The sequence below is a fragment of the Lucilia cuprina genome, chromosome 6, assembly GCF_022045245.1.
Source record: "Lucilia cuprina isolate Lc7/37 chromosome 6, ASM2204524v1, whole genome shotgun sequence".
Taxonomy (NCBI): Eukaryota; Metazoa; Arthropoda; class Insecta; order Diptera; family Calliphoridae; genus Lucilia; species Lucilia cuprina.
Window position 1 is genome coordinate 37,470,182 of NC_060954.1, and position 23,125 is coordinate 37,493,306.

General features: G+C 27.2%; 1 protein-coding gene across 1 annotated transcript in view; it reads left to right on the forward strand.

The window, feature by feature from the left end:
* The first annotated feature begins 416 nt into the window (after positions 1 to 416).
* Positions 417 to 23,125, forward strand: part of LOC111690834 (protein scabrous) — a 36,053-nt gene continuing 13,344 nt past the window's right edge. The window contains exons 1-2 of the mRNA XM_046954986.1: positions 417 to 1,320; positions 11,665 to 12,154. Of these exons, the coding sequence (XP_046810942.1) occupies positions 569 to 1,320; positions 11,665 to 12,154 (1,242 nt within the window). The 5' untranslated portion in view covers positions 417 to 568. The remainder of the gene's footprint in view (positions 1,321 to 11,664; positions 12,155 to 23,125) is intronic.

Here is a 23,125-nt window from a genome sequence, read left to right on the forward strand (position 1 = left end):
ATCACTACAAAACACTTTGGCTCTCTTATAGCAACGCACAAACACTCTTGTAATAACAACCTGTTTGCTTTAGTCATACTCTTGTCATAGTTTGAATAACACGAACAGAAGAGCATTTGCTATAGTATTGTGTGTATATAAGGACGAAACAAGCAATGAAACAACTTTAGTCCTAATTCAACTGTCGGCTAAAATACGTTGCTGGTAAATCGGGATACGTAGTATATTTTATTTCTTTAATATTTAATTAAAGAAGTTGTAAAAAAATATTAACATTGTTTAATATTAAAAAATTGTGAAAAATTTTATTTAATAAAAATTTTTATCTTGGTAAATGTACTAAAAAGAAGTACATAAATTTAAAGAAAACAAAAAATCAATAAATATTATGTGTATTTTTTAAGAAATATAATACTAAAGAAATTATTATCCTGTAATAACAACAAATATGATTTAATAAGAAAAATTGAAAAATAAGTTAATATATTTAAAAAAGTTTGTTTTCTTAAGTATTTTTAAAATAAATAACAAACCAAAAAAGGGCAACAAGAAAGAAACCACGTTAAAAATGTCGTTGACAAATTGCAGCCTGTTGGCAGTAATTATGCCCTTTATTACTGTTGTACTCTTAACGACCGGTGGTTTTGCCGGTTTAACACAAGCCAGTGTTATCAATGATATGAATAATATAATGCGCGATATTTCCACGGAAGTGAATACAATGTCATCACCTACAACTGCAAGTACTGGCATGACAACGACAACCATACGACAAATGATTTTACGAAATAGTGACGGTAAAAAGGATAACAGTGATAATTATGTTAATCTCGACAATACTAACGATGAAAGTATTTCGTATAGTGAAACTTCTAGTGGTGAAATTTTACGTTTTGTTAACGATAACGATAATGTTAATGAAGATAACGATAATAATGATGATTTCATTGACATGAGTATTTATAATGATAAAAATAACAATAACAATAATGAGATTTTTAGTGGTAATAGTGTTAGATCTGACAATGATATCTCCATGTCAAATACTAAAAATAATTATCAAATAATTGATAATAATAACGACAATAGTAATTATATAGAATCATTAACTCTAAGAGATCAAGTGCGTTTGTTGTCGAAACAATTAAATGTTTTAATGAATCGACGTCGTGAGGATTACGAACTATTGGAGCGTAATTTACGTAAATCTCTAAGGATTACACAAAACAATCAACCACAGCAACAACACCAACAACAAAATCAACAGCAACAATCAATTTCAAATGATTTGGATTTACGCAATGAATTGGAAAATTTGAGGTTAGTATTGTATTAAGTTTTACGTTGTTGTTTTTTTTTTGCTGCCTTATTCCAGGATAATGCTAGGGGGTATTCTAGTTTTTATTGTAGTTGTTGTCCATCAATGGTAACAACTAAAGAAAATCTATGGGAAATTAATTCTTGTTGTTTATTTATTAAAGTTAAGTTGCTATGTCAAGTATATAACTGTTAGATATACATATCATGTATATACATATGTATATATGTATGTAAACATTTTTTTTTGTATTTGTATGTATTTAAAGGTAAATATATGGGTGTTTTTGCTCTTTAATTTTTTAGAAAAAAAAATGTTCTGATTACGTTTTTGAATATAATTTTGATATACTTTACTTTAATCTTATGTTCTTAACTTAAGGACCATCTTACCCATTTGATAAAAATTTAGGATTTAATAGTGAAAATGTAGTATACAATTTAGAAAAATTTCGGGTTTATAGCCTCCATAAACGTCACCGGAATACTGAGAAATATTCATATATATACTTTAGAGTAGTTCCAAATGGAACTAGCTGATTTTCCCGCCTAAAATGAAAATTCAATTCCATTTCACAACTTTTTACCTTGAGTCGAAAAGCTGTGATCTAAGTTTGTCAGTTCTTTCTACATTGACAGAAAAATGTTCGGAAAATGTTAAAAAATCGTGTGAACTTACATTTTTTTGAAAAATTTTTATTGTTTTTAATATAAAACAAATATGAAAATATGGCCATATGATACCCTACACCAGGCAGTATGTTAAAAATGGGGATATTTTTAGTTTTTTTTTTAAAGAGATTTTTTACAAGAGAGCTCAAAGGGGAGTAGGGCAAAATATGTCCCTATTCTTATAAATGATGGTAGGGGGAGTTACGTCTACTTCAAAGTTATTTATGTAGAATTTGAAAGTGTTATTAGTGTTTGTAAGTGAATTTTGACTTTTAAGTCATTTTCTGAAGGGGAGTTTGTATGGGGGCTAGGGTCAAATGAAGCCCGATCATTACAAAAATCGGTAGTGTCATTTAAAGTTCTATAAAACTAAGTTTTGTCGACATTTGTTGACATAATAGATCATTTAAATTAATTATAAGCCCAAAGGCCCAATTTGGGGGGAGGGTGTACGGTTGTATGGGGGCTAGTCGAAATAATAAACCGATTTCAACCATTTTCAATAGGCTGAATCCATTTAGGATTTTTGAATCCATTTAGGATTCACTTCAAAAAAATATTATAAATGCTCATACCTGGCATAATTTCATGTTCAGCAATATACTTCGTGATGGACAAGTTCTAAAGGAACCAATATATTTGTTTGCAATTTTAAGATAATCGGAATATAATTAATATATCTTTGTCCTCATATAAGATCCGCTGCGGATGTTACTGACTCTAAGATAACTGTACTGCGAAAAAAATCGACACGGAAAAGTTATGTGGGACATAAATTCCGAAATAATATAATGATTGGACCATAATCCTCAATACAATGGACCCCTCTGGAAAAAGATTTTACGTTCCTTAAAAGCCTAAAAATAACTGTATGCGATTAAATTCAATGTAAACAAGTTCTAGAAAAAAATCTATTTAACATATTGTATTATGAGCAGTCTAAAATTTATCTTATTACCCATGTAAGCTTCTCTTTAGAAAATTTGATCAATTGATAATTTCGCTCCATAAGTATTTTTGCGTATAAAATGGTTCAGTTTTATAATTAATAAATTTTTTTTACCCCACTTAGGGATTTACGAAATAACCCCCTTAATCTTTACATTAAGAAAATATTATTTTATAATGAACCAAAGATCCTATTACGATCGTTATCCGGAAACTATCCAAATGTTTATATTAGTATCGATATATTATAATCAAATTTAGCTTAAATGTAATAGATAGTTATGTATATATGTTTTAGAAAACTATAAAAACGGATCCATGGAGGAAAAGGAAATTTATATTTTTAATGTTTTCTCTTGACAATAGATATCGGTAATTTCTAAAACTATGGATTTTTGGAGATTAAATAGAGATTATTAATAAAAAATTGTTATTATCCTAACCTTTAGCAACCCAATAATACAAATATGGTTAAATCCGAATAACAGTATTTATTTTGATTCTAAGAATTAGTATAGTATTCTAAACATGTTAGTAAGTAATTGTACCTCTGGAGTTAAAAACGTTCAAACGTCATACAAAATATTACCATTAAATTTAACAAAATATTAAGATTCAATTCATGTCTACGTTCCATTAGTCCTTTTTACGAGTTATATTGAAAAATAACATTTAATTGAATGTATTTTATTTAACGAACCAGAATAAGCTTTCATTTTATAAGCTAAATATTTTTATACAATTTTGCGGTCATTCTTGCATCAATTACTAAGCCCATACTTAACGAAACTGACCTAAACTGATAGCAACAAATTTGTTTTTAACCAATAAAAAATTTGTTATTTTATTGACGTTGATGGACATATTTAGTTTGAGAATATTGTAACATTTATGTATATACTATATGTAGGGATTTTTAGTTGTATTTGCATGTTAAAGTAAATGTGCAAGTTAAATCATGCATAATTGAGTTTTATATTGTACTTTTTAAGCCAACAATAAGAATATATATGTATGTATATAGATATAAAACGATAGACATTTTTATGACAGGCTTTATGATATAACTATTTATATATGTATGTATGTATGTATGTATGTGTGTGTATGAAAGCAAAAAACTTATGCATATTTTTAGGGATTTAAATTGATTTTATGGTTAAGCAAAGTAAAATTTTATGTTGTTATAGAGTAGAAATAAAAATATTATAAATTGGATTTAGTAAATTTTACATAAAATTTATTTTTTTATAATTGAAATGTTTGACATACTTTTAGGGGTTTAGGTTAGGTTTAATAACGATAAAGAGAAAAACAAAACGAAAATTTGTTGGTTATGGTCTAAAACAATTGTTCAGTTTATAATCTTTTTTACAAATAGTAATATATTATATAAAAACCTTAAATTGTATTTCTAATAAATAAAAAAAAAATAAATATTGCATAACATTAAGCATATGCTAAGGCTAACTTATGTAAAAATAAAAAGCATACTTTTAGGTGTATTTAAAAAAATACTAACTTATATAAAATACTATTTTTTACTATTGCTTTTTTGTAAACTTATTTTTAATTGAAGTTCAATTTCTTCCGGCAATTTTTTACATTTTTTTCTATTTTATTTTTGTAAAGTGTCACTTATTGTTTGTTTTGTACAATAGCTTTAATTTGTTTTCAAAATAATTGCTGTTGGTGTTCATTATTTTATATCCGTTTCCTCTTTTTTCAACATGTTGGTATGTTGAGCATATTCTTTTTACAACAAAAACAAAAACTTATTTGCAAAACAAACAAAACAATTGTTAAACAACAAATAACAAAAAAAAAATATTTAGAAAAAGGTTGAAATTAAACAAAAAAAAAAAACTACACTTCCATTTTTCATTTTACCCAATTCACAAAAAATATAAATCTACCTTTTTGTTAAGCACATTACAATGGCTTATGTAACCCAGTGAGTTATGTTATTTCAAAATCTATGAAAAATCCTAAAAGCTCTCAGCATATAGTCATGCTTCATATAAAAAATTCTCATCTTCTCCTAAAAGTATACATCGTTCTTTAAATACTCAACAATTCACTGGGCATTTTAACACTGATAAAATATTTACTCCCTAAAAAAGAGAATATAAAAAAACTTTTATTTTTGTTTATTTTTATTTGGCAACAATAGTCATTATAGTAGTAATAAGTATCCTGAAGTATTAAAAGTAATAATTGAACAAACTCAAACTTTTAACGTTCAACAAACTACCGTTAAAGGATTAAACAAAAACAAATACTTAATAAAAAGTATTGTTTGCCAAAAGAAGAACAGAGCAAATATTTAGCATACCTATAAGGCATTTGAATAAGTTTAGCCTACAACTATGCTATACATCCTAGAATTATTCTTTAAACAATGATAATAAAAATTCTAATAATTAATAATATATAATTAAAATATTATGCCTAATTAAACATAATATAAAATTTATAATTACGTAAATGTAATAAAATATGTCGTAATTGTTTGGTTTTATAAAAATTTTTAAATTTAACTACCCAGCAAAAACTTGGTAATTGTAACCACTGCATGTAGAGATAAAACTTAGCTCAATATGGTTACTATAACTAAACTATGTTGACTTTAACAATATATTGTTATCGAAAATATTTAATTTTTATTTTAATTTAATTTAAACAATATTGTTGTTACTGTAATCATTTTCATGTTCATGGCAACTATAAATTTGAGTATGATTCATTGAAAAATAATAATTTTTTCAATAACTAAATAATAGTAACAATGAAAATATTTTATGTTACTAACAACTATTTAATCTTACAAATAACCATTATATGTTATGTTGCTACATGAAATATAACCATTTATGTTATGTTGTTATAAATAATCATTATATGTTATGTTGTTCTATGTCTATTTGTACAACAACAAAACAACTTTAGCCTCACACCTAACACATATTATTTTGTGTTTGTGTGTGCGTGTTGTTTTAAACGACAATTAAATGAGTTGAAATAATTCTCACTTGGTTTATAACATTAAATGTTTAAGTATTTCACTTTGTAGAGAATAACGTTTTTATGTTTTTATGAATCAAATTGAAATTTGTAAATCATGTCATTTATTATAGGTTTTTACTTTTTTGATTCAGTAATTTCACTGATTCAATAAACAAAATAAATTTGATTTCCGTACATATTTTTTAACGACATTTTGATCACATTGAATCATAATATAGTCATGTATAACAAACATTATTATGGTAAAGTTTTTGCTGGGTAAATATCACTCAAATTTCTAATGTCTACATATATCTTTTAATTTTCATTTTGCACAAACGAATATGCGTAATTAAATTAATGAAGTGAATAAATTACAAAACTACTCATAAGTTAGATGAAAACTTTTTTATTGTCAATGAAAATTTAAGTTCTTCTATAAGGTAAATTATAAAAGATTTTATATAATAATAAAGGCCGAAAATATGTGGAAAAAGTCAAAACCCTGATACCTATTTACACATTTCTGATAGATTGAACAGCGTTGAATTTGATATCAGATTTTCTGCATTATATCTGAAATTTTCACATTTTAGAGACGTTGTGACAGACCTAAGACAACTTTTTTTGTAAAGTGTTTTAATTCATTTGAAAGTTTATTCTATAAGCTTTAAAATAAACGCTTAACGTCGGACATGCTTTCTTTCTTCTTCGAGATATTATTACCTAAAGCCTGAAAACTCATGGTGTTTACAACATGAACTATAAAAGTGTGGAAGGTATTATTGCTTTGTAAAAACTGTTTATAATGAACAAAATTATAAGATCCACACCTACATGACGATGTTCTAATCGTTTCAGAATCACTTTCCGATTCGAATCCTCAAAATATGTCCTACCGTTTGCCAACGAATGATATCTCGCCAACTACAACAGATTTTAAACAATTCAAAAGGTATTTTCATAGAACAAAGGTACCGAGAATGTTATATAAAGCTTTAGGTAAAGATATCTCGAAAAAGAAAGAAGATATATCAGATGTGTATGGGCTTTCACATAATATACAACATTTTATGAATAAAGTGCTCTTACAGAATCTATATTGTCTCAAAAAAGGCAAAAAGTTGCGTTTTTAAAACTTCAAGACACGTTAGTTATTTAATACATTACCTGGTAATGAGTGGTCGTTATAAATAACATTATTTAATTTTTTCAGTGGAATTTGTCAATTATTGAAGAATCAGACCAATTATCTAAGGCATCTATCCAACGTTTATGGTTCGAATCATAATTGATATCAATATTTTTTAATTTATAATTTTATGTAAAACTATTTCAAAAAGTACAGGAAAATAACTCGCTAATGGAGCACTGAGTAATCGAAAGATCTAATAAATATAAAAAATAACTGTAGAGCCAGGGTAAAGCCCGGGAAAGTCAAGTAAGCACATTTCTAACCAGTTATTTTCCGAATCTTGTCGAATAAAAAACACTCGTCATTAACCCAAAAAGTAAGTAGTTCCACAATGCTTCAATATTACTTGACTGCTTACCGGCTAAGTGAAGTTTTTCTAGGGTTATATCAAATCCCAGATGTGATAGACCAATTCTAAGCCCAGATTCGGATTTAGTCCTATAGAAGACTAAATTTTTATATCATCTTCATATTCTTAATAAACATTATTAATTCCCGAACTCATTCTCTGGATATTGACAAAAATCCTAAGAAAAAAATTAAACTTTAACCTTATTTTTTGTCCATACAAATGGAACTACCCTAATATACATATATATCAAAAATGTTTCTTTTTCAGTTTCAATTGTTTTTATCTTTCAAATTAATTAACGATTTCCCTGGAAACACTTTTGTAATAAACCATAACCATTACGGTTTTATTTTATTCTTAACAGAATTTCCTTTAAATTATTATTTCTGTTATATATGTATATTGAGAGTTCATGGTAGTTTTAAAGAGTAAACGTTTCAAGCAAAAAGCTTCTTCATTACAATGTAAAAGGTTTACATGGCAACTTTATATGATAAAGTTCTCCTAGCAAAGGTTTAAATATTAACTTTAGAGTTTCGGAGTCGATTTAAGGTTTTGCCAAACTTAAAATTGATTGCTTTTTCGTTTTCTATCATGTGTTTTTTGGTAAAGTGTATATAAGATTCGTTACAGTCAAATATAGAATTCTTACTTGTTAAATAATTGTTTTTAACTTCTAATTTTTTCTATGTTACTATGATGTGAACATTTTAAGAAGGATATGCATATTTTTCTAATTATATATAAATGAAAAGATTAATATTGTAAATTATATTATAGTTAATTGTAAGCCTCTACTTATATTTCTGCTTTAATTTGTAATGATATACGTATATTAAGTCATTAGCATTTATTTGAAGAGTACATGTATGTACTGGTTATTTATTATAATTATCTAAAAACTATTAACATGTTATTTTATATAAATTTTTACTAATTATTCTTAATGCATACTTATCAAAATGCTTAATAAGATTACATAATGTAAAATCAGTATTTCTCAAATTTTTCTCATGTCTCACAACAAGTTTACAATTTTCTTTTGAGTTTAGAAGTATTGTATTGCAAAAGTAATTCAAAAAAAAATATTATTTTCCCCACGTTGGGAAACACTGTGTTTATACATAATTATATATGTATATAGTTTGTATAAGCCAACAAATATAGGTAAACAGCTCCTTAAGATATGCATTTATTTATATGCATTCATTTTAGGCATAGATGCAAAAACACACTCATACATTAATTTAGAATAACAACTACTAAATCACCTTGCGGTGTTGAAGCTTTATAACATGCTCGGGTAAAAAAGAAAGGCCTTAAAATAAATGTCCTTTAAAGATATTATTTTATAAAATGAAAGTGGATAATATCAATCGATCAGGTCATAAGTTATTTTAATATAACTTAAAAATATATTATTAAATATGATCAGATTTGATCCTTGTTCATTATAAGGTCTTCACAAATCAGCGAAATGACTTAAACTTACTCAACAACATACTTTTGAATGACTACTACATACCATCTACATTACTTTGTATGTGTTTAGTAATGACTTACAAATAATATATTATGTAAGTACTTACTTTTTTCCTTGATATGTTTTTTTCAACTTTGTTTTTAACACAAACTATTATATTTTTTGTAAAAACTACCCAGCAAAAACTTTTATTACCATGTAAGGGGTTCGCTAAAATTTACTTGCACAATAGCTTCTATAGCTCTACAGGCAAGAGGAATAATGAATATGTATGTATTTATTTAACACATTATTAGTAAGAAATTATTAGACTATTTATCAGTCCGATGAATAGTCAATGCATCCGAAAAAGACAGTGATTTCCATTTACGTCTAACCACCTGGTTGCTTCTATTTCATCTTTCGTAACGAATGTACTTTTTGTAAACGAGGATGAAGACTATCGTTACTTAAGTGTCACTTTTGTAAACGTTAGAGTAGACACTTGAAAACTTAGGATTATTGCTGTCTCTATGGGACTTCCTTGTAGGACAAGCACATGTTAAAAAAGCTAGTCCTCTGGACGAAAGGTGGCTAGGTAGTTATGTAATTCAGGACTGTTCGACCGAACTGCTGGGTACTTCTACATATGTAACCAAGACGATATGTAGTATGTAGGCGATCGTTGCAAGTAATTATATAACTCCTTACTAATAATTGAGCGTTTTAAGTACATGTCTATAATGTCACTTCCATGTTAAAGTAATGACTGTAAGTAAATTAAAGCATTTTAGCCCCCTTTCTTTTCTATGAATGTTTTTGCTGGCGCTCTATCAGAATATAATTAAAACATTTATTGTTGGTTTAATATAGCGATAAAGTTGGTCATATACAAGAAACCAAATCTTCGATCAATAGTAATTGATCTATGTACAGGGTGGCCCATGGTGATTTTGAGGCTATATTAGCTGCTCTCATCAATCCAATTTTACAGAACTTTATTGATGATATCTAGTTCTCAATAATAAGTCTAAATGGATCAAATCACAGGTCAAATGCGATCTATCGACATCAACAAACATAATTGATCGAAATGACAAAAATCTTTTACAAAAACTTTTGGCAACACCGGACACCAAGATATTAATAATTCTTGCAACAAAGGCCTTTATAAATGCATCTAGAAATATGAATTCCCTCTACAGACCCCATAAACCATACATTAATCTATTGCTAATGTTTGTATTTTCACTTATGTATGTATGTTCTATCTATAGAAAGAAAACTTGATTTACGAAGCATTTTAATATTTGACTTTATTTTAGCTTTAAATTAAATTAGACATACATTAACCACTAAAACCTATCAGAAATAACATTAAATATTAAGAGTAATATATACAACTAATGCAACACCTGAATCTATATCACATTAAAAACATTATGTTATAACCTAAAAGTATATTACGTTTTTTTAATATAAAAAATACACAATAAATGCTAAGTATTTCTTAAGAAATTATACTTTATATTTGTATTAATTAATAAACATTTATTCTTAGAAAATTTAATTACTCCTAACATTGACAATACTTAGCTAAATAATAAAATTGTTATGCTTTCATTTATTAAATATTAACTAAGTAGCTACTTAACATTTAAATGTTTTCCTCCCTTTACCCAGTATTTAAAGTAAATTTCTAGTTGTGCCTAAATGTAGGCAAAACTTCAAGGTTAAATAAAAGCGTTAAAGTTAATAAATTGAAAATTATTAGGTCCCTAAATAGAAACAGTTAAATTTCATAATTTATTAAAGACTAAATTAGTTAAAAACAAAATAAGGGATATTTGCTTTAAAAGTTTTTTATTTTTTTTTAATTATAAGACTTTTTTATTGCTTTCTAGTCTACTTTGATTAGATTAAAACTAAAGAAAAAAGTTCAAGGTTTTATAATTTATTATTATGCTGTTTAGTGCGTGAGTTTCTGAAAGAGTTTTTTTCTTTCTCTCTTTCCCAAAGTGTTGTTTCAGAAAACACGATAATAAATTATGGCCTACTCGGGGGCGTTAACAAGAAAACTGTTTTAGTTTATGTTTTATGTATTATATTCTTGTTGAGGTGCTGTTAGCGAGTCAATTGCGGCAGTTTACTGTTGTTTTTCTCTTTTTGTTTTTCATTATTTAACTAAAGTGGTTTAAAATTGATTGATGTTATTTTAATTAGTTGGCCAGATGAGAATACAAGCTAAAAAGAAGACAGCCGCAGTAGTAGCATCAGACTTAGACAAATTAAAAATTAGTTAAACATAAATGAATCACATTTTTAGTTGTTTTTGTTGTAACAAACTTTAACAAACAAATGATGCTCTTATAAGGCGTTGCTAATATCAATCACAATTTGTTAGCATACTTTTTGGCTAACTACTAATTATTACTGTAATTTACACATTGACTAAGTAATTATTTAGGGTATTCACAGTTGTTTGTTATATATAATGCTTAACTTTTTAACTAATATTGGTTTAACGAAATATGCATCACGTTTTTTACATAAAATACTTCCTTTCAAAAGCAAAGCATATCCCAAAGGCGTAACAAAAACATTTTAAATATGCAACAATACAAGTCAATAGCAATTTCCATTTCTCAAACAACAACACAAAAAATTGCAATTTTCTTTTTTAAAAGTCGTTTTTTTTTCCTTCATTAACAGACAAGAAGTGCAAAATTTGCGCAATAGCCACCAATTGACGGATGGTTCAAGCAATAAGGAACGCCTAACCATTGAATGGTTGCAACAATCCATTGGTGAATTACGTAAACAACTTGTGGAATTGCAACAAATTGCTAGTAATGCGATGAGAGATGTGACAACACGAACACAAAGTTGGGAAGATTTAACAACAATACGTAGTGATTTTCAACAACTTAAGCTCGAATTAGCCGCACTCAAAGAACGTCAACAGCAAACGGATGTCTATGTACGGGAATTGCGTGAGGAGACCGAACAACAAGAAGAAGAATTTCAACATTTTATAATACAAAATAAACAAATGTATGCCAAACAGACAGACGACTCCTCAAAAACAACAACAACAGCAGCAAAGCATGACAAGACGACTGATGTGGATACAAATACGAGTCACTTAAGTACCAGTGAAAGTTTAGAAGAAGATGAAGATAATAATAAAGATATAAAAGAGGTAAGTATCTTGTTTATACTTAAATAAAAAAAAAATATTTATATAAGAACATGTAAATGTACTTGTATAAATAGGGGCTCATTTCCTTATATTTATTTATATGGGTTGAGTGAGTATTGAAAGCAACAGCAGGAGATTTCTTTTTATGAGATTCTTTCTTGTATGTATAAGTAAGCAATGGGGAATTTAAAAGAGAAAGTTGTTATAGATATTTATATTTATTGTTGTTATGCAAAATTTATTTATCAGTTCAACCTTGAAATAGGCTTTATTTTCATAAATATTTGTTATGCCTTAAAGTAGGCTTTAATATTATGAATAATAATAAAAGGATTTTATATGCAAAATAAATTTCCTAACATGACATATATGTATGTTTGCATGTATTTTAACAAAAGATGTTGATATTTAAATGCTACTTAGGAGAAAAAAAACAAAATACGGAAAATATTATAACAAAACAAAACTGTGAAGTCTTAAAAAATCCCATAATGAATGAAATGCTTCCTTTAAATCCTTAAATTGTATAGTTTCTATGAAAATGAAATCCCTAAAACTTTCTATATTTATGTACATATGTATGCGTATGTTCTATGGAATTTAAAACACTACAGATAGCATTTAATATAAGGCTATTGTAGCATACTTTTAGAAGCTTAATAATAAGTTAATATAAATTTTATTCCAAACATTATTTAAACTAAATGTTAGTTAGTACTTTTATCAATTTTATGATTTTAACAGAAATATTTAATTAAAACAATGTACGATTTGTTTCGTTTCTACTTCATAAACATTTTTAATTAAAACAAATTAAAACATTAGAGAAATTTCCGAAATGCATACATGCAAGAAAATTATTATTTAAATAAAATTTGCCCAAAAGCTCACATTAACACCAGAAGTTTAACAAATATTTTTGTTTAATATTTATGTTAAATAGCATGAATAATTTATATTTATATGCAGAGTATTAAATAAAAATATAATAAACACATTTGTGCATTTACTAATAAATGTTAAATTAAATTTAGCATACTTTTGGGGAATATTTTTGAAAACATAAATTATTCATGAACATAAGCCTGCAATAACACATACAACAACAAAATTGTTTATTTCTACATAAATAAGTATTTTATAAGTAATTTGTTAAATAAAACAATAAAAATTGTTTATTTCTCTTTTTTCACTAAAGCATATTTCAAGGCTTTATCACAACGACATTTTATTGCATACATATTGGATTGATTGAAAGTAAACAAATTTATTTATTTATTTTTTTGTTTGCTCTTTGTTTGTTGTGTTATTCTTTTTTTTACCAATCAAGCTAAAGATAAAATTTCATTATCTTGTCTATGTGTCATATAAAAAGAATTTAATGAATAAATAATTTTTCTCTTTTTTTTTTCTTTAGTTTACTCTAATATGTTTGTGTTTCAATTGTAAAATAACATTGTTAGAAAAAAAATGAATCAAATTGAAATTGTATATAAAAAATTCTTTTATTATTTTGCAAATCATCATTGCTAATAGAAAAGAAAAAACACATGAGAGTACTAAGTTATAAATCGAATTAAATGTTCACTTCATTATATATGTATAAAAAAACTAGCACAAAAGTATGCTATGAATAATAAAAAAAGCTTAAAATTTCTTTTTATTGAGATATGACCAAAATAATAACATTATTGTGTTATTTTTTAATATGTCAAATTAAAAATATATATATTTTTTTTGCATAATGATCATTATGTAGCATTGTTTCTAGGCCGATCTAAAGAGAGTAGGGTATGCAAATATGAGCAAATTTTTTGAGTTTCAGTGTCATTCATAAACACATAAATACCTGGTTTATTAGCACAGCTTGTATTTGGAAGTTTGTTGGGTGATTAATCAGTAAACTGAGTCCTTTTTGATTCCTTTTGATGATTAATAAGTTACGCGCTTATATGTCCATGATTGCCATGGTAATAAACCAGCCAGAGCCACGAACGAACGATTCTTATTTATCTCTTTAGTAAATAGAACCACAAGTTCATGCAATATGGACTGCCTAGAAACACAGTCCTGATGTATGTCAAGGCAGGACAGAGACAGTGTTCTATGGTTTCCTCTTAATTCTTAATTTAACAACTCCTGTAATAATCTTTGAATAGAAGATTTAGTTTTCTTAAATGCACATCTATAGTACAGTGCCCTGTCAGGATTGCGATAAAAAAAGACCTTAGCTCATCATAGAGAGGCCGAGTCAGTTCTAGATTTTGAGCCTACCGCTCAGTGATGACCATCTGATCTAAACATACCCATAAAGTTCATGATATATAAGGGACTTACAGCTAATCTGTCAGTGTACCCTATGTGAAGGTGGAAACCAATTTTTCTAGCTCGTTCACCTTTCTATATCCGTGTATATTAAAATGACTCAGTACCCAGAGTAGTTCCAGGCACGAATGGTTCACCATCTCCTCAAAAGATAATCGACATTGATACCAGATAAACATTTTATAGCAATACAGGCGGTAAACAGGATAAGGGACTATAGGATATGCAATGGAAATATTCTAATTTGTACTCACAGTAAACAAATTAGAATATTTCCATTGCATATCCTATAGTCCCTTATCCTGTTTACCGCCTGTAGACGCTACTAGAGATAGGTGCTCACAATGGTGTAAACAATTTACTAATTAAAATATTTCCATTGCATATCCTATAATACCTTATCCTGTTTACCGCCTGTAGACGCTACTAGAGATAGGTGCTCACAATGGTGTTCACAATTTACTGCCTGTGCTAGTCTTTGCATAAATTTAAAAGACGTCGAACAGATCACCACATAAATTGGTACTACGGATGGCCAGTTTCCCGCTGGACTATATCCTAGCTAGTCAGTTGCTTGAAGTTCCTTCGGAATCGCGGCAAAAGTGTTGCTTTGTTAAAAGATTGATACATGGTGAATATGATTTTCAAGATACATTTCTGTTATAGGTCTTAGATGCTAGAGCGGTATGAATTACGGAGATAACTGTAGATTAATAAAATGTTGGATTTAAGCTTATAATGAAAATATTGGGTATACGAGGTGGGGTTTTCTGATGTTTTTCTGATGTCTTCTTGCATTCTATAAAAAGAATGGAGTAACTGATGGATTTGACGGATCGAGTTGGTGGTAGTTCGTGTTTCGGGCTACCCCCAACGCGACATCTATGGCAAGATATTAGATAGCTCGAGTACTTGAGCAAAGTGCTTGTACATGGACCGGAACATCCATGTGCAAAAATTGCAACTTGCTTGTAAGATACACAAATGCAGTGGTGAATTGTTCCGTTTTTACTCGCCCAGTGGTTGAAAAAGTAGTGAGTACCAGGCCACACGCCACGTTAAGTCCACCTTGGTTAGATAAGCTGAAAGATAAACACTTAAGCACTGATACTATTCAAATATTAATACAACATGGTCAGAGAAAATTCTGTTATCCTTCTGTTATACTGCATATACACTGCTTATCATACAAAGAGTATATCAAATAGCTAATAAAATTTAATTTTGAAAACTTTTCCCCAGTACTTTAATAAAAAGTTTATGTGAGAGTTCAGATGTCAATAACTTAAGTCACCTATTCATACACACAACAGTTGTTGTAGGGCATCAAAAGATTTTCAATTTCAAAAATAGAAAAAAATACTGTGAATTTTAAGTAACATATTGTGTGTTAGTATACTATATTATACAAACGCACAACATTTTATACATACAACAAATTTGTATGGTTTGATTTTGGAAAAGAAAAATACAACACAAATACTCCATGTGACCCGATATGTTGTTATTTTGTTGTTGTTCGAAAGCATTAACAACAAAACAAATCTACATTATGACACGTTTATAACTATATAAAATATTAGCTTGTCACATTTATAAATATTTTGTTAAGCTGGCTGTCAGGCACATACACAAACATATACATTTATATTCACTCACATACACACACACACACCTACATAACATATGAATCTAACTTTTTGATATGGGAAACAACAACATAGCAAATGGGAGTAAACAACACCCCAGCAGTTTTGCAGAGAGAATTAATGTATCATTTTTGAACAGTATTTTTGACAAATGTCTAACTAGGTAGTTGTTTTATTTATTTCGAGTCAGATATAATGTCAAATATCACTTTACTCTCCCCAAGTAATGCAGAAAGTGACAATCAGAGTTTTGAAAAAATCTCAAATATTATTTTAATTTGTGTTTACCAATTCCCGAATTACTGGGAAATATTTAAACCAAGTTGAGAATTTGTTCATACGATTTTGCTGTGATTTAGTATTTGTGTATAAATTTGTTTATTTATGGAGACTGTTGTATGTGTTTGAGTTTTTGATATTTTACAATTTTGTTAAACACGTAAAATCCAAATGTTTCAATAAACTTGTTTTCATTGAATTTCTATTTTTTTCTTCTTTGGCAGTTTAACTAAACTTCTTTTTCTCAATTTTCATTCAATTTCATGTTGTTTTCTCTTTGTTACAATTATGTTGCATACATTGAGGGGTTTAAAGGAAACAAAAAATAGGGTTTCTTAAAAAAAACACATACAACAAAGTTTTTTTGTAATGTTTATGTCATTTATATATAAATTTTATTTAATGAAAATTTCATATATATTTCTGTGTAAAATTATGTTGTACAAATAGAAATACAAATAAATAAGTTTTGAAATTGAATAAAATGAAACGTTTTTTTGTCATAGAATTTTCTATGTGGACAAGAAAGAATGTTTTATACATGTGTATATATGTATATTTACAATATAATTGCTATGGTTATAAAATATTGCATACTTTTAGTAATTTAATGAAGTTAACTTTAAAACATACTTTAAAGAATGGATGTGTTTTCCAAAAATATTTTATTACCATGTTTTTCGGTTCTTAGATTTAAAATGTGTTTAATAAATATTTCATGACAAGCCATAAACTTTGTTTAAATTTTTTACTAAAATATGACAATTTAATGTGTATCTTAAAAACTGTCATTAACATAAAGTTTTTTTTTTCAAAAACGAGAACTTATATTTTGTAAAACAATATAAAAAATTTAATTTTGTTTTTTAACAGGACTTTACTTTTACCTCTCTTTTTATAAATTTTTAATTAAAAAGTATTTATTTTAAATACTTGTTTTGTTTACACAAAAAATTTAAAATATTATATTACAAAAAAAAAATTTTCTTGTTTATTTTATTTATTATTATTTTCATCTATCAAAAGCATGTTGTGCTCTTGTCATCTCATTGTTTTTTTAATCAATATTGTCCCAATTTTTTTTTCAATATTTTTTTTAATTTAGTCCCTTTTAAGGGTTTTATTTCTCCGTATAGAATTTTTTATTTTGTTGTGTGTTTAAAACAATTATAAAAATTGACCACAATGAAGTAACTTGTCATAAACATGTCATATTGTTTAACAAGTTTAAAATTATAGTACATTTTTTTAATATGTTTTTAATCCCACCAAACATTTTGGTATCGAAACTAAGCCTCCACTATAGACTAGTCTATAAACTAGACCAGACTATAGACTAAAATAGACTAGATTAGACTAGACTATAGACTAGAATAGTCTAGATTAGACTAGACTACACTAGACTAGGCCAGACTGTAGAATAGACTAAACAATAGACTATAGACTAAACTATATACTAGACTGAAGACTAGACTATAGAATAGACTATAGACTAGACTAAAAAATAGACTATAAACTAGACTATAGAATAGACTATAGACTAGACTACAAACTAGACTATAGAATAGACTAGACTATAGACTAGACTATAGACTAGACTATAGACTAGACTATAGACTAGACTATAGACTAGACTATAGACTAGACTATAGACTAGACTATAGACTAGACTATAGACTAGACTATAGACTAGACTATAGACTAGACTATAGACTAGACTATAGACTAGACTATAGACTAGACTTCCTTTTAAATCCAAACAGTTTCACACTTTATTTTAAAAATATATATTATATAACTCGTATTGATAATATTCTGTTACTCCATAATAACAATTTTGCATATCAAATTTTTGCTAGGTCATGTTTAGTAAATGAAGTTGAAAGCTGGGAATACATTTTTTTTTTTATTCAGCACCTTATTTTTTTATTCAACAAAATTTATTTAGCTCCAAAAAAACCGAATTTGTATTAAAGAGAACAAAAAACAGAAAATAAACAAAACAGATGTTTAATAAACTGTCGGAGCAAAAAATACTTATAATTTGGTAACACAGCCCAAATAAAAAAATTACATACTACAAACATACATACCTACATAAATTATGGCCATCAAAGACAGAAAGTATGGCCAACAAAAGCACAATGCAGCAGCAGCAACTAAAACCCAATAAAAAGGGGTCAGCTGTTTAAAATTTAAATTTTTGTGAATATAAAATTCTCACGTTCGCTTTAAGTCAGAAGAAAAATTAATACTCACGCAAAATGCAATAAATACATATTTCTCTAGGGAAAATATATAAATTATATTAAACCTTGTAAAAGGATTTATTTAAATACACACAATAAAAAGGAATCATAAGGTGGGTATGTCTGAAAATATATATGATTCCCTACAGCAGTTATGATTCATTGTATATCACTTATTTGTTTGATATTAAAATATTAATTGTATATCGTCAAAATACATGCTGTCTGTGTTTCTGTATGTCTGTCTGTCTGTCTGTCTGTCTGTCTGTCTATCTGTTCGTCCGAAAAACTGAAAATACAATAGACTGTTCAAACTGCTATTTCCAGTATATATATTAATATATTGGTTGTACATCAACTGACGTACTCTGGATACATATAGGTTTCTAAAATGATCTTACTGGGTTGGGCAGCTTATCTGTCCTTTCGTCTGTTTATACATGAAATGAAAAGGTTAAATTAAGCCATATTTAATAAATTGAGGATTCATTTCTTTATATGACTATTAATGGGAAGTATTAGTTATAGTCGTAAAAATATATATGAATTTTATTTTGTCCTGATAATTGCTTTTTTAGAATCTAATACATTCTGTCCGTCCTTCCGTCCATCCGAAAAAAGTGAAAAATAATAAATTGATGAATCTTGATGATCTTGTCATTTCTTTGTGATACATAAAAATATTGGTCGTAAACCCACAAATATATTCTAAACACTAATGAAATTCTAAGACGATCTTACCGTATTCGCAAACTGTTTGTCCGTCCGTCTGTTGATACTCGAGGGTAAAGGTTAAATCTAACAAAATTTATCAAATTAAGAATAAGTCCCAAATAAAGTGTTATTAGAAATTAAAATTCAAAGAGCCTTAACTTCGGGTTAAATCAATTATAAACCAGTTTTTACATAATTTAAAAAAAATCATAGAGCACATTCAAACAGTCCTTTTGATTCCTATTGTGTTAACATTACAATTAGCAAACTGATTACAAGTCTGATTCTGACCAAAATCAGAAGAAAATGACAGACAGCATTGGCTGTAACAAACATCAATACAAATGTATAATACCTTAGCGACTACAATAATGTACGATATAATTATACATACAAATTTTGCATGTAAAATACACAAAATATAGACAGACAGACATACGATACTTACTTATAGACAACCATTATGCATTTTAAATAATAAATGTGTATAAGTAATGATAATTGCTTTATAAATATTTATAGATTAATTTTATAATACTATTATTGAATTATAATTGTTGCTCTTGTTGTTGCTGGTACTGTAATTATAATAATTTTTCCATTTTAACCAAAAATACTTGTTAAATTTCTCATATTAAATGTATGTGGCCATATTAATTATAATTAAGCATAAATATATATGTATGTAAGAGGAAAATATATTAAATTTTATATAAAGTAGCCATACAGTTGCAGCTATATACATGTATATAGGTACATATACATATATATTTAATTCTGTTTAAATTATGCATTATTTGTTAAAAGTAATATCTTTAATTGTTTTATTTTTCACTGTATTTTATGCACACACACACACATAAACAAACAAATACATCATTATTGTTTTTAATCCCTAAAGTATGTTATATGTTGATTTTATACATGATTATGCCATAAAAATAATGCATTTATTAAGTATATAAGCTTAAAAAGTTTTAAAGCTTTTTCAAATTACTAATATTTACTGTTTGTTACTCTTCATCATATTTATAAATCCCTTAAAAATATTTAATTTAATGAAATTATTAAAACTTACTTATTATTGAGTGCTAGTGTTGTTACTATAGGAATTCAGGCAACTGTTGTTTTCGGCAACAAGTAAAGGAATAACAAAAACGTAAATTAATTTTCCTACTGATTCCAACTTGTGTGGTCATTGGTTTGATGTTGTGCTACTCTTAGTGGTTGGCCAATGTGTTGTGCTTTACTTACATTTAATTGCCGTATCCTAAAACTATGCTAATTATAAATAATGATTTATAAAACTAGAGATGTAAAGCACCCAATAACAACAACAAGCTGGTCACAAAGTAACATGAGTAAAATTGATTGCATAATTTAAGGAGCATGTGTGAAATTAAAAACTAAACTTGCATAGTTGGTTGCAACATCAGTAGTGGTGATAGAGGGTATATAAAAGTTTGTTGTTCGGTTTGTAATACTGAGAAATATTTATCTGAGATCCAACAATATATGTCCTTATGAAATTCAGAGACGATTTAGATATGTCCATCTGTCTGTCTGCATAATATTAACCCATAATATTAATTGTTTTCTTAAGTAGTTTGGCATTAAAAATCAGTAAGGTCAGTAAAATAAATTCGGATTTATGAGTACAAATTTATTACAATCTCAAAAAAATTTATATTTTTATAGTTTTACGCCTATAGAATTCATATAAACCCACAATTTTCCGAATCTGTTTATAATAGCTTCCTTACAAGGTCCCCTTCACTTAAAACAACAGTCCAACACAAACAGGATATAAATTTTTTTGAGGACTAACACTTCAAGCTTAAAAATTCATTGTGTAAATTGTTGATCTGTAAAAGCTACATCTTGTACTCAATATATCCGATTATACTCTATTAAACTCTTGTTATATACAATTGAAACTCGACTGTTTTAAGCAACTTTATGTACAACATCTTCTTATTGTTTGAGAATGCTGCTGACATTAAATCAACATAAATACACCATTACTGCTTAAATGTCAACTTAAACATTTTAAATATTTATTTGCAAAAATTTAAGTTGTCAGACTTAAAAAACAACTGCAAAATATACCAGTACTTTTGGAAACTGATAGTCTAATAAATTTCTTATTTTAACTTTAATGTCGAAAAACACAAAAATTCTCAAAAAACTCCTTTTTGAAGAATTATACTTAAGACATATATTTAAACACTAAAAGACCTTTTAAGATATGCAGTTCACTTTAAAAACCAACAAAATTTCATTAAACAGTAGCATATTTTAGGGCATTTTAAGCAAACTTAATGCTGTATACAAATTTCATAAAACTGTAGCATATTTTAGGGTATGCTGAGTAATGGAAGGAAAAGTATATTAATTTTAATAAACTTCTTTGAAATTAAAAAAGGACTTAAATTTAACATAAAAAACATAACAAATTAAAGCATAATTACAGAAAAAATCTAAACATTTTCTTTTGCAAGTTCAAGGGTGGCCAAAAAAACAAAAATTGTAAAAATATATATAAAACCACTTAAGTAACTTTTTACCCCTTTTTTGTAATACGAAACAATTAGAAAAAAAAGAAATTTCAAACATTTTGAAATATGTGATTTAAAACACCCTTGTTTTGTTGTTAAACAAATATTTAAAGCATATTTTAAGCTGTGTAAAGTATCTTATGTTTAGCATATTTTTAGGAGTCCCAAATAATGTTTACACATTTTACGAAGTTAAATTGTTGTTTTCTTTTTATTTTATGTAACGTCTTTAGCATAAAATGATATTTATTGGTAATAAATTAAGGCAAAAAGAAATAAATAAAATATTCCATTAGAGGCATATCAAAAACGTTAAACTTTCGTTTATGTTTTTGTTCTTTTTGTTGTTTAAAGAAGCATATCTTAGGGCCATTTTGTTAAATTTATTTCCTATATCCGTTTTGTATGTATAGCCGTTACTTTATTTATTCTCGTTTTAATCTCTAGAGTTCAATATGTTATTGGTTTTAGTGGATTTGGTCTGTTAGCAAAGCGAGAGAGAGAGAGAGAGAGAGAGAGAAAAAACTATGAATTTATATTTAAGTATTAGTGCAAGAATTTGTGTATACAACAAATAACCGCTTAAGGCTTAAATCTATAGTCGTAAATTTTGTAAATTTCTTATTGACAATGTTGCAAGTATTAAGTCAATATTTGTTGGTGTATGTATTTGTTATATTATGATAACCTTGAGCAAATGTTTGTTCAAGTTAAATGATAGAGTTCAATATTTATTGTTACCTAAAGTACCTATTTATCTGTGCTGACTTCTACTGATCTTATACTCAAATTTCATATATCAATCTTATCTGAAAATTCATAAGATTTAGTTCACATCCTTACCTAGATTAAAAACTATTGTAATTAATTTAAATTGCTCAAGGACTAAATAGAATAATCTCTATGAAATTGGAGTTTGAAGAAAAACAGGTCATTTTTGATTTAGAATATATGAAAATTTCTTTCGAAAATTATTTTAATAAAACTGAATTGTAAATATTGGATGAATGAAGAGTGTATTTGTAGTGCTAAGCGTATTAGAGATCTGACATATCGTGCCTACAGGGAAAATAGGTCTGATAGGTCTCTGCTTATCGCAGAGCTAGAAACAGATTAAAAACCATCATAAGAGGTGTTCGCAGGAAGTACTGTTTAAGATTTTTTTCTACATGTGATCAGAAACAGTTATGGTGCAAG